The sequence below is a fragment of the Pteropus vampyrus genome, unplaced genomic scaffold, assembly GCF_000151845.1.
Source record: "Pteropus vampyrus isolate Shadow unplaced genomic scaffold, Pvam_2.0 Scaffold489, whole genome shotgun sequence".
NCBI classification, from domain to species: Eukaryota; Metazoa; Chordata; class Mammalia; order Chiroptera; family Pteropodidae; genus Pteropus; species Pteropus vampyrus.
The window spans coordinates 577,851-589,535 of record NW_011889270.1 but is presented as its reverse complement, the minus strand read 5'-3'; the positions used below and the strand labels follow the sequence as shown (position 1 = coordinate 589,535).

At 47.0% G+C, this 11,685-nt stretch overlaps 1 protein-coding gene across 1 annotated transcript in view; it reads left to right on the top strand.

The window, feature by feature from the left end:
* Positions 1–11,685, top strand: part of IREB2 (iron responsive element binding protein 2) — a 38,495-nt gene that overhangs the window by 5,424 nt on the left and 21,386 nt on the right. Inside the window, exons 3-5 of the mRNA XM_011382789.2 lie at positions 6,856–7,021; positions 8,332–8,469; positions 9,285–9,500. Coding sequence (XP_011381091.1) covers positions 6,856–7,021; positions 8,332–8,469; positions 9,285–9,500 — 520 coding nt within the window. The remainder of the gene's footprint in view (positions 1–6,855; positions 7,022–8,331; positions 8,470–9,284; positions 9,501–11,685) is intronic.

Here is an 11,685-nt window from a genome sequence, read left to right as displayed (position 1 = left end):
AACTTTTTAAGGGTTGCCCTCACCTAACATTCTATTCCATGTACTGCACGAACTCACCACATTTTGTTCAAGGCTCTGTGGTTTTAACTGCTTTCGTCGACACTCTGTTCTAGGTGAGGCCTTCTGGCAGTAAAGAATAGACACTCCTGACTCAGATGCTGGAAGGTTCGTTGTGTGACATAAAGCCCCCAGGCTGGTGAAATGGGGCTGTATCTGTAAAAGGGCAGTGGGCCAGGGCTGAGGAAGCACTTGACTTTTTCTTTCGGGGCTTCACATTCCTACCCACTCCATCCGTGTGCTCCCTCGGCCTTCCTGCGGACAAGCCTCTAACTACACACGGTCCCCGCCGGCTACCCCAGCCCCCGGCTTAGCTCTCAGCACCTTTCCTGTGCAGTCTGTGTCCTGCTTGCAGATCCCTGGGTGATGAATCTCATTGTCTGTCGCAGTGTATTTTCTCTCCAGGCTGTCGGTCTTGGCTCTCGCTTCGGTGCTGTACCAAGTTGGTGCTGGGACACTGAGGACTGTGCGTGTCATGGGGGCAAACAGCGCCCAGCTCCGTGCGTACCAGCGGTGCGTGAGCGGAGGCTTTCACCAGCGGCAGACCCTCTTCCTCGTTTCCTCTATGTTTGTTAGTGAGTCAAAAAATCTTTGGCAGGAATATGTTTTTCTTCTGCCACCTTAGACTCTGCCGTGGCCGTGTATGGTAAAATAGGTCAGAGTTTTTAAGTGGGAATCAGTCTCGTTCACCCTGGTGATGGTTAGAGACAGGTCGAGGGTTACAGGGCCTTTAGGACCGTTTCTTGTTGTAGGTTCCCAGTCCCCTGCCCCTGCTTCTCAGTCTGGACCTAGAGGTTCCCTGGGGCTTTGGGCCCACCGGGAGCATCTGCCTGGAGCATCTGCGTGCTTCCCTTCCTTCAGTCTGCGGTATTTCTGTCTCATTAGTTTCTCTACAGTCCGCTCACCAGCCAGTTAGTGCTGATTTCCTCTGCGGGTCATTCCTTCATCCATGTTTAAACCTGGAATTTCCACTTTTTAAAATGACAGCCCTCGTGCGTTCTGTCTTCACTGCATTGCCGTGTGACAGGCAGGGAGGGGAGTCTCCTCGCCCCTTTACAGAGAGGAAGAAAGCGAGTCTAGGAATCTGAGTAATTTGCCTCCAGTCACTTATTTTATAAGTGAGGAATTTGGTCCTAGACTCTTATCTTCAGATTTCCGACCGTTACTTCCTGCCTCAATAGCGTCGTTTCCCAGCTTGCTGATGGCAGTGGGAAAGCGGCTAGCATTTGTTATTTACTGTATCCATTCTGTAAGACAAGGTCTGTCGTCATCCGCCTGGCCAGGGTCCCACTACCAAGTGCTGTGACCTACCTCCTAAGTGGTGGAGGAGAAGCTTAAACAAAAATCTGTGATTCTGAGGCCCTCGCTTGTCAAACCTGTCACAGGGGCCTTGCCTGCTCAGGCGTACAAGGAGTGGAGGGGCCACCCAAGCGAGGTCGGTGGCCCTGCTTGGGATCGTGGCAAGCGCGAAGGGGCAGGTCGGTCTGCTGCGTTCCCGTGAGAATGTGAGGTCAGCGTTGTGACACTTCCTCATCTTTACCTTAAGCTGGAAATTGGGATTTTCTCGTGAAATGTTTCTGGTTTTTCAGTGTTGACAGTTAAGTTTTAAAATCTTAAAACTGTGTAGAACAAACAAACCACGTCAGCAGGCCGACAGACAGCTCTGCGCCGAGAGGGGCTGCGTGGCCTCACGTCAGTGGCAGCCGCTGGCCTTGCACGGCGGGGTCTGTAGCCCCGGCCTTCCGAGCCCGCTGCCTCCGCGCACGCTCGCAGACCCTCCGCGTCCCTCTGCAGAGCCCAAACCACCTGCCGCGTGCTCCACTGAGCAGTTGACCAAGGTTATCTGTTGTTATCAGCTCCTCTCAGAAGTGCGATAACGCAAATTATACTTTCCCAGTTTTAGGTTACCAGCTGGTCCTGGTTGCCACATGTCTTTTTGATGACCTGTCTGGATGTGTAGAATTCTAGAAATTCCTGGTTAGAAGAGGCAGAATGAATCCAGTCTGCTTTTCTGCTGGGTGCGTATTCGACAGCACTGTTTCATTCGTTCGTGGAACAGATACCGAGCACCCACGCGTTTCTGGCAAATGGAACACAGCTGCGGTAGCATCCGTGTGCGGAGACGTCGGTGGGACACGTCGAGTGCAGTTAGCATGGCATATGTTGCAGGGGTCTCAGCTCAGTCGGGAGGTAGCGCTGGACATTTGATACGCATCACCGTGACACACAGCAGCGCCCCCTCGTCCACGGCTTCCCTGTCTGCGGTTTCAGTTACCCGTGGTCAGTTGCGGCTCCAAAATACTAAATGGAAAATTCCAGAAATAAACAATTCATAGGTTTTAAATTGCATGCCGTTCTGGGTGGTGTGCTGTCCTGCTCCACTTCTCCCGGGACGTGAGTCATCCCTCTGTCCAGCGTCTCCATGACAGAGTCGCTGCTCAGCAGTCACCGAGTAGCCGTCTTGGTCATCGCAGTATTGCCATGCTTGTGTTCAGGTCGCCCGTATTTTTTAATGGTCCCAAAATGCAAGAGGAGTGACTCTGGCCATTCAGATAAACCAAAGAGAAGCCGTAAAGTACTTTAAGTGAAAAGGTGAGCATTTTCAGCTTAGTAAGGGAAGAAAAAAATCGTATAAAGTTGCCAAGATTGAGGGCGGGAACGAAACTTCTGTCTGGAAATCGCCTGACTCACGAGTGGAGCTTTACGGTGGGTGTGCGCATGGGAGGGACCAGAGTCCGCGCTTTCAGGCATCCCCTGGGGGTCTGGGCACGTCACTGCCGCAGTGCGGGGGCTGTGATCGTGCGATGTGGGGGAACCGAGTGGCACTACGGGCTGACGGGCCCGCGGGGGCACAGGCCTGGGAGGGGCCAGACCTTGTTGCAGAAGGCGCGGCCCAGCCCACGAGACGACTGGATGGCAGGCAAGGCAGGGCCAGGCCGCCAGCAGTGGGTGGCATGTGACGAGACAGTGGGTGATGGCCGGGCCAGGAGCTCCACGGTGAGTCCCAAGTCAGTAGTACCCGCAGGTGTCACTTTGGAAAAGGTGAGGAAGAGGATGCACTGGTTTTCTGAGACGGTGTCACGTCGGCCCAAGTGCGTGGCGCCCAGCAGCCGAGCACGTCTGTGGCTCTCATGGCTCCACGCGTCAGGACTTCGAGCGTGGCTCGGTGGGACCGCTGTGGCACGGGTCTCGCCAGGTCACAGCAGGTGGCGGGCATCTGAGGGCCCAGTGGGGGTGGAGCGTCTGCCTCGAAGGCGGCCTTGCGTGGCGGGCGTGTGCTCAGTGGCGGCGCAGGGGCCTCGGTCCTGCGTGGCTGTCTTTGCGCGGGCTGCTGGCCTCCTGGAGTGAGCAGCCACGGAGGAAGGCTGACCTGAAACACCGTGGTCACTTAGCCTCAGCCACACACTGCCATCTCTGCCACAGGCCATGGGTCACGCAGATAGCCAGCCGACCTTCAGTGCAGAAGGGCGCGTGACAGCATGGGGGCCGGGCGGTGCGGGTTGCTTCGGTCGCCCTGGAGGCTGGCTGCCTCTGGGAGGAACAAGAAGCCAGCTATGTGTGTGTGTGTGTGTGTGTGTGCACCTTTCCGCGCCGCCGGCCTCTGATTGTGCATCGAGTCTGTGACTGCTTCTCAGAGACGGAGCGTTCCGTTACCATTGTGGGTTATTTTTCTCCTTATATCGCTCTTATTTGACAATTGCTTTTTAATATGTAATTTTCAAATAGTAGTTAAAACGCCAGTAAGACCACTTATTGTTCTATTTAAACATTTCGTTCTGTAATTCCTCTTGATTTTGGATGCTTCATTATGTTTTTGACTGAGGGACGGGTAGAAACTATACTCGTTAAGTACCTACCATTTTAAAATTTTATTTTATATTAGTTTCCGGTATATAGCATAACGGTTAGACATTTCTATAACTTACGAAGCGATCCCCCCAGTAAGTCTGGTGCCCACCTGGCACCATACATAGTGATTACAGGGTTATCGACCACATCCCCTGTGCTGGGCTTCGCATCCCCGTGAGTCTTTCGTACCTACCGATTGGTACTTCTCAACCCCTCACCTTTTTCACCCAGCCCCTCAATCCCCCCCTTCTCATGTGCCAGTCACCAGTTTGTTCTCTGTGTCTGTGAGTCTTTTTGTTTTATCTGTTTATTATTTTGTTCTTTAGATTCCAATACAAGTGGAATCATTAAGTCCCTGCTATTTGTCGTGAGATGTCTGAGGGTTTTACGTGTACTAGACAGATGACGAGGTCAGGTATTCTTCACATCCCTGTCAGGTGGCTGACACTTGAAAATGAGAAAGTGCAGCATTTCTGAGTCGCTTTCCAAAGGTCATGCCCGTAGTAAATGGCAGGTGCAGGCTTTGAATCTAGTTTCTGATTATGTGGTTTTTCATCCACTTTACTGACACTTTGTTCCTCTTTAATTTCTCTGGGTTAAAATTTTCAAGCATAAAACTAGAGAGAGAATACTATACGGACCCACGATGTATTTGTCAGCCAGTTAGCAACATTTTGCCAGTTTTTTGTTTCAGATATTCCATTTTTAACCTGAAAATATACTTTAGTATACATTTCTGATGTATGAGAACATTGAAAACAGACCGTGATTTCGGTGCCTTTGTTCTGCCTAACAAAATTAACAGAAATTCCTTAATATGATCTGTAACCCGGTTCATCTTGACGTTTCTCTGGTTGTCTCGAAAATGTATTTTTACAGCTTTTTTTTTCGCACAGTATCCAAACAGGATCACACATAGCATTGGTTGTTAGGTCTCGAATCTCTTAAAAATCTGTAGCGTCCCTCATCTCTCCCTTTCCCACGCCATTTCATGTGGAAGGAACTGGGCTCTTTATTGTGGGTCTGACCGATGGCTTCTCTGTGGTTTCATTTACTGTTGCACTGTCCCCCACATTTCCCGTAGCCGGGCATTAGAGCGAGGTGTTTGATTAGATTCAGGTTGACTTACGTATGATTTTATTTGTGCAAGAACACCTTGGAGTTGGTGCTTCTACTTCCTGTTCCATCTGAAGGCTCTCGAGGTCCACTTTTGGTGATGCTGGGCGGGTATAGTTGTCTCGAGTTTGGTCCAGCCACCAGAGGCTCCCCTTTCCCACGTCACCTAACGATTGTAGCGCCCACTTAAACGACCATTCTCAATGTCCGTTCTTCCTTAGGTGTTGCATTTGGCCATTTTTCTAATTACATCATTTCTTTTACATTTCTTAGCTGTAATTCTTCTATAATGAGGAACTTTCCCTTAACTATTTCATTACAAAAAATCAGGAAGGACAGGATTCCTGATTGATTTTTCTCCCCTTTGTCAGTTTTCAGGGTAATGAGTTGCTCTAGCAACTTCCATCGGTGATCGATGAAGGGTTTTCAGAGTCATTATGGACTCAAGGCTATTTATATACTTGATGCATTTCAGTGAGTTACGGTCATCATTCATTGTGATGTTCAGATTGATCCATTAGTGTCCCCATTAGTCCTTGATAACTTCTTTGGTTGCTGACTCAAGATGGTCCAGGTTTCCTCCGTGCAGACCCTTTCCTGAGCCGTTTCTCGAAGGCTGGTTTTTTAAAATGGGAAATAGTATTTAGAAACAGCAGGCTGAGTCGTTAGGCATTATTACTATTGTTTAGTCATTGCCCCAGGTAGGAAATACATATTTTTAAGAAAAAAATAAATCATGTTTGTACCCGTGATTCCAAGTGAAACGTGTTTTTTTTTTTAACTCAGCTGCTCTGATTTCATACTCGTACATTGTTACTCTTGAAAATCTTGGTTCACAGTCACAGTAACAGAAGTATTTTTTATTTTCTTGACATCATGTACGTGATGGTTTCAGAATTACAATATCAGTATAAATGCCTGAATCTTTTTGCCCTTGGTGCATGTCGTGCCAGGGAGGTACAGCCAAAACGCTGTGAATGTATACTAAGATTTTCATTTTATCCTTTTATTGTCCTAGGTGGAAAGTGTATATCATTGTGTTATTTTAAGTGTTTTAATTACGTGTGTAATATTTAATAACATATAACATTATGTACTTCGTATTGGACAGTGCGTGTCATAAGCCTTGCGCTGCGAGCGTTTGCGCTGCGTCTCCTCGTAGCGATGGAGTCAAGGTCACGCCTCGTCGCAGAGGTCTGCCTTCCTCCGAACGGCTGCGCAGTGGCCCACGGGCGCACCCCGCGGTTCAGTCCCTCTGCGTCCAGAGGGAACGCTTTCCCGTGGCAGCCTCTGGAGTGAGAATGTGACGTGGCGGAAGTTTTTAGAATATTGAAATGTTACCCTGTGGTTTTCTAAAACTAGTCTTCAGGAGTGAATGACAGTTTTCGTGAAATGAATTTTCTTCATCTAAGCACCCTGATTTACTTATCAACTTGAACCATTTTGATGGAAATCTTTTAAGTCTATTACAAACTTTTACACAGTTTAACCATATTTTGCCATAATAGAGATGTCTCATTATTGTATTTCATTTTACCTTTCTGTGTTTTTAAGTTTTTTCTGTCTTTTCTGAACGTTAACTTGTATTCGTTGGTCTCGTGTGCAAAGGGTTTATCTCTGCCTCTTCGGGGCTCTGGCTTACGCACAGGATCGTCAGATTGAACACGAATGGTGTTTTATTCCACATTCACTAGACGAAAATTTTTCCATCATAAAGAAAATCCTGCATCTGTGTCTTTACCTAACTTTTTGCTGTGGTAAACTTTACAGTGCATAGTTATGACCGCTCCTTTAGTAATGGTACTGTTTTCTCTTGGTTTCTTCTTGACCTAGACGTTCTGCCTTACTCAATACGGGTCCTGTTGGAAGCTGCTGTGCGAAATTGTGACGGCTTTTTAATGAAAAAGGAAGATGTCATGAACATTTTAGACTGGAAAACCAAACAAAGCAATGTTGAAGTGCCCTTTTTCCCTGCCCGTGTTCTTCTTCAAGATTTCACGTGAGTGATCGATTTCTTTTTGATGGATGAATTTTCAGCCTTCCGCTTTTAAAATTCAGCCTCCCTGCTGGTCGGCTCCATTGTTTTTTAATATCGAAGATTAGTTTATAAATTTTAAAAAATTGCCCTTTCTAAGCTGAAGCAATTCTTTAAAAATCAAGCATTTGTTTCTTGTACCATTTTTCAAAAAACTACATTTGCTTAACTGCCTGCTTGTTGTCTCCACGGAGCTAATAGGCTTTTATCAGAGTCCACGTGCCCAAAACTCGATCGGCCCATGCACCTCACCTCTTACTTTCCACGCCTTTTCCGTCACAGTAAATGACCCACTAGTCTCCTGTTTGTTTAGGACACAGTCTGGGAGTCGACCTTGATTCCTCCTTTCCTTCATACGTAATGCAGTCTGTCTTCAAGTTCTGTCAGCTCTACCTTTGAAATACGTCTGACGTCCAGGTGCGGACATCTCCACCACTATCACCTTGGTCCCAGTCCCTGTCTCTCAGCTGGTGTCCCTGCTCCCACACTTGCAGTCTGCGGTCTTTTCTTAGTATGTTAAAATGTTAACCGAGGTTGTAGCGTTCCCTCGTAGACCAGTTGGCTTCCGTCAGCCTCGGAATAAAATCCGCACTCTCCACCACAGCCTGAACGACGTCGTCTGGTCTGGCTGTCCAGGGAGTAGCCTTCGAAGAGTTCGGCCTTAGCTGCGTTTGAGGGAGGCGTAGGAGTTCGCTGGACGAGTAGGCGCGCGGCCTTCCCGCACCCACGGGGTTGGGTGTGAGTGCCGCTGTCGCGGTAGTCAGGGCGCTGTTCTGTGACTACTGCTTCATCTTCCCGCTCCTTCTCGAGAGCAGGAACCGTCTCTTATTTGGACTCTGCCTTTGGTGTGGAGCAGTGAAGGCATTTCAGAAACATGTTACTTAGTTCGCTTCAGCTGCTTATCTTTGGAGCAGCGAGAAGGGGCCGGGGTGGTGGGGCTGGAGCCAGGGAAAGGGAAAGGGTGTCAACATTGAGGGCAGGAGAAAAAGTTCCACTGGCCGTTCCCCTGAAGTCCTCTTGTTCCCCTGAAAGTCATCTCTTGTGTTATTTTTGGCACATCTACCCCTGAGCGCTCAAGTTCTCGGATGACATTTATTATAATTCTCATTAAACTAGGACACGTCCAACTGTGGGTACCAAGTACGTTATCAAACACGAATGCACACTAAGAAGGGACACTTTTAATACAAGAGAATGGGTAGCTGCATGTGAATAATTCGAGTCTATGTAAAATAGCAAATAGAGCTCCAATTTGGTCATTTTCCGTTTTGCAGTGGAATACCGGCAATGGTGGATTTTGCTGCTATGAGGGAGGCAGTGAAAACTCTCGGAGGCGACCCTAAGAACGTCCACCCCGCCTGTCCGACGGATCTCACGGTTGACCACTCTTTACAGATCGACTTCAGTAAATGGTACTTTAATACAGACGCGGTAAAGACAGCCGTGCTGGCCGACAGCCGGCGCTGGAGGCGTGTGGCGCAGAGGGAGTAGAGATCATTTATGCAGAGTGAAATAGCCTACGCTTAGTACTGGCTAAGACAGAAAAGGAGAAACTGGTAGGAAGTTTTGCGTATTAAATTTTCTTTTTTTAACTTAGTCTGAACCGAAGGTTATTTTCGCGTTTGTATGTTTCTGCCGCCATTTTTTGATCGCCATGTGCGGTAAGCCTAGAACCTGCATTTGGAGTGACTGTCAGATTCAGGCTTTGTCCTTTTTGCCTAACCGACTTTCCTTCCGGAGAGACTAAACATGTGAGCCGGGAATGTCTTTAATCAGTGGTTGAAAACACAGCTCACCAAAGCTGTTGTCCTTCCACTGAAGTAAATGTCTTTTATCTAAAGGTCCCTGTGACCAAGGTCTGGCAGAAGACATGATGATGTTGTCATGCGCTTGCTGTTTTTTACATTCCTTGGAGTACTGGAATTAGATTGCAATTTATCACGGTCATTAGATGAAAAAATCGTTAGATGAAAAAAATCTACTTGGGTACTTGCTGAAAGTTATTTACGTCGTTACGGAAGTATATGGAAACGATTTTATTGGCACTCAGAATTGTTTTCACCTCCATCAATTTAAATGGCCTGTGTCTGGGTTTTGGTGGTCTGATGGCTTTGGAGCCCTGGGAACAACATTCAGTCACTTGCAGATGGCATCGCTAGTGTGCGATTTTGGAGAGCTGCGTCTCCGTCACTGTTAACTGGTTTTGTCTCCTCTTGTGGAACGATAGTGCAATACAGAATGCTCCAAATCCCGGAGGCGGCGACGTGCAGAGGGCAGCCAGGCTCTCCCCACTGAAGGCGCAGCCGCGGAAGCTCCCCTGCAGAGGCCAGACCGCCTGTCGCGGGTCCTGCACCTCCGGAGAGGGCCGCGGCCCGGGGCGGGCCCCGTCGCAGATCGAGAACACGCCCGCGCTCTGCCCTTTCCATCTGCAGCCAGTGCCTGAGTACGGGACTTTCTCTTTCTCAGGGCCAGGGTATCTTTCAGTGAGGGGCATCGCGTGTGTGCCGCCACCCCCACTCCTGTTACATCGCCGTCATACTCACTGTGCCGCATTAGGGATGGACACGGAGCTCCCGTTGTCCCCACAGAAGCGGTTATTGCCATGGTAGTCTCTGATACCGGCATCTGTTCCTGTTCCTGAGGAAGAAAACCTTCAGATTTTTCTGTAAATATAATTTTTGTGACTGATGTAGGCAGGAAAATGGTGCCACATCTTAAACTGTGAATTTGGACTATTCATGTGCTCATTATCATTCCTATTTCTTTTCTGGATTCCCTATTTATATTTCTAGCTTTATCCTCCTCCTAGATTTCTTATTTTATATTGCATTAAGAATTCTACATTAAAAATACCATCATTATCCTACGTTACAACCTTAATGAGCGAGCCTTTTTAGATAAGTGACTGCCTGTCTGGTACCCTGGAAAGTAGTGAACCAGCCTAGAAGAGAATCCTCTTCTTAGGAGTTCGTTAAATTCCCCGATAGGTCATTTTTCAAAATAAGAAAAAGTTCTGTGACTTGGATTTTTCTATGTTATAAAGTTTCCAAAGTCTTGTTTTTCAGGATTATGTTGTTTGTTCCATGATTAATTGACTATAAAATGACTTAAAACTTTTTAAAGTTAGCATTTAACACATTTAAAATTTAGAATAGCTAAGAATAGTATCCACACACGTTTCATCCTGAGTGCCAAATAATACATTAATTCATTTGTCCCTAAACTATTTTTTGAGTTCCGTCTAGTTCTACAAGTTTTTGGCTCCATTTCTACAAAACCTCAGGTTACAGTGACCTCACGTGTTCTTCCTAAGAATTCTGTATAATCCGTGGGTCCCTTGCCATCTAATTTTGACAGTTCTATGTAATCATTTCTTATCCCTGATACTAGTTGTCCTGGTTGTGGGGGGCATGTCGACTTTGGAGATCACATCCCTTATACAGAATCATTTCCTGAAAAGGAGGATTTATTGAGTGAAAAATCGTTGATTTTCATGGTTGTCTTTTTGTAACTGGCAGTGTATGAAGTGCTAAGATGGTATATTTTTTTTCTAAAAATTTAATTTAGTAGAACATTTCCCCTCAATTTTGACTCTAAATAACAAAGTAGTGCATAGGTTATATTGTAGGTCCTGGCTGTGTGAAAATAAAAACTCTTGTGCGCTGTAACGCGTCAGTGAAGTGTTATTAATTACGGACTCAAGAAGCCAGGGGTAGAAAGTCGAGAGCGTACAATTTGGCCCTTGAAATTACTGCCTACTTTGAAGTTGGGTTATGAGGTGATAAAAGTGTGTGTGATGCTTTATGGCCACACGTGCTGTGGGGACATGGAGTGGGGGGAGTGGCCCTGGAGAGCTGTGCTCCCCGAGGGCCCGAGAAGCAGCTCGCAGTGACGCGCTGTGGCTTCAGATGATTGCTTAGCGATGAATTATTAAAGTGACCTTTGCTTGAGAAATGTTGACAGTTAAGCAATCTAATTATCTGGACCCTTGAGGACATGTATAATTTAAGTTGTATCGATGTTCTAGTCAGCACTTAATCACCAGCTGGAAAGTAAAATAAACAACTTAAAACCGTTAGTAATTTTTAAAAATTTCCATTAGATAAAAATAGCTTCCTAAAAATGAAACTATGGTTACTGTTTGGAGGGGAATTGTTTTTATCTCTTAGTTTAAGTAACTCGTGAATATACTTATAATTCATGAATATACTTATAACTCGTGTAAAGTAAACTTGTTACTTACAGATACGGTAGACCCTTCCATTTTGGGTGAGAGGAATACAAGATTTTGGCCAAAAGCCCTTTTTATACTGTGTGCCAAATTTGCCTTTGCCTCTCCTGGCTCCCTGGCACGAGGTCCGAGCAGGGGGAGTGTGCACGGGGATTGTTGAGTTAGGCGCTGCCCTCTTTCTTTCTTGTACGAAATCCGACGGAGCGTACCGTGTGAATTTGTACTATGTTTGTAGCCAAAGCTCCTTGTGATGCGTGCTGAGTGCCGTTTGGGACACTAGTGTGGACACGGTCTTAACACACCCACTTAGTAAGACATCCTCGCGGTGGCCCCCGGTGCACTATGCAGAGCAGGACTCCCTGTCCAAAAGAAAAGAACGGATTCCGAGAGATCTAGT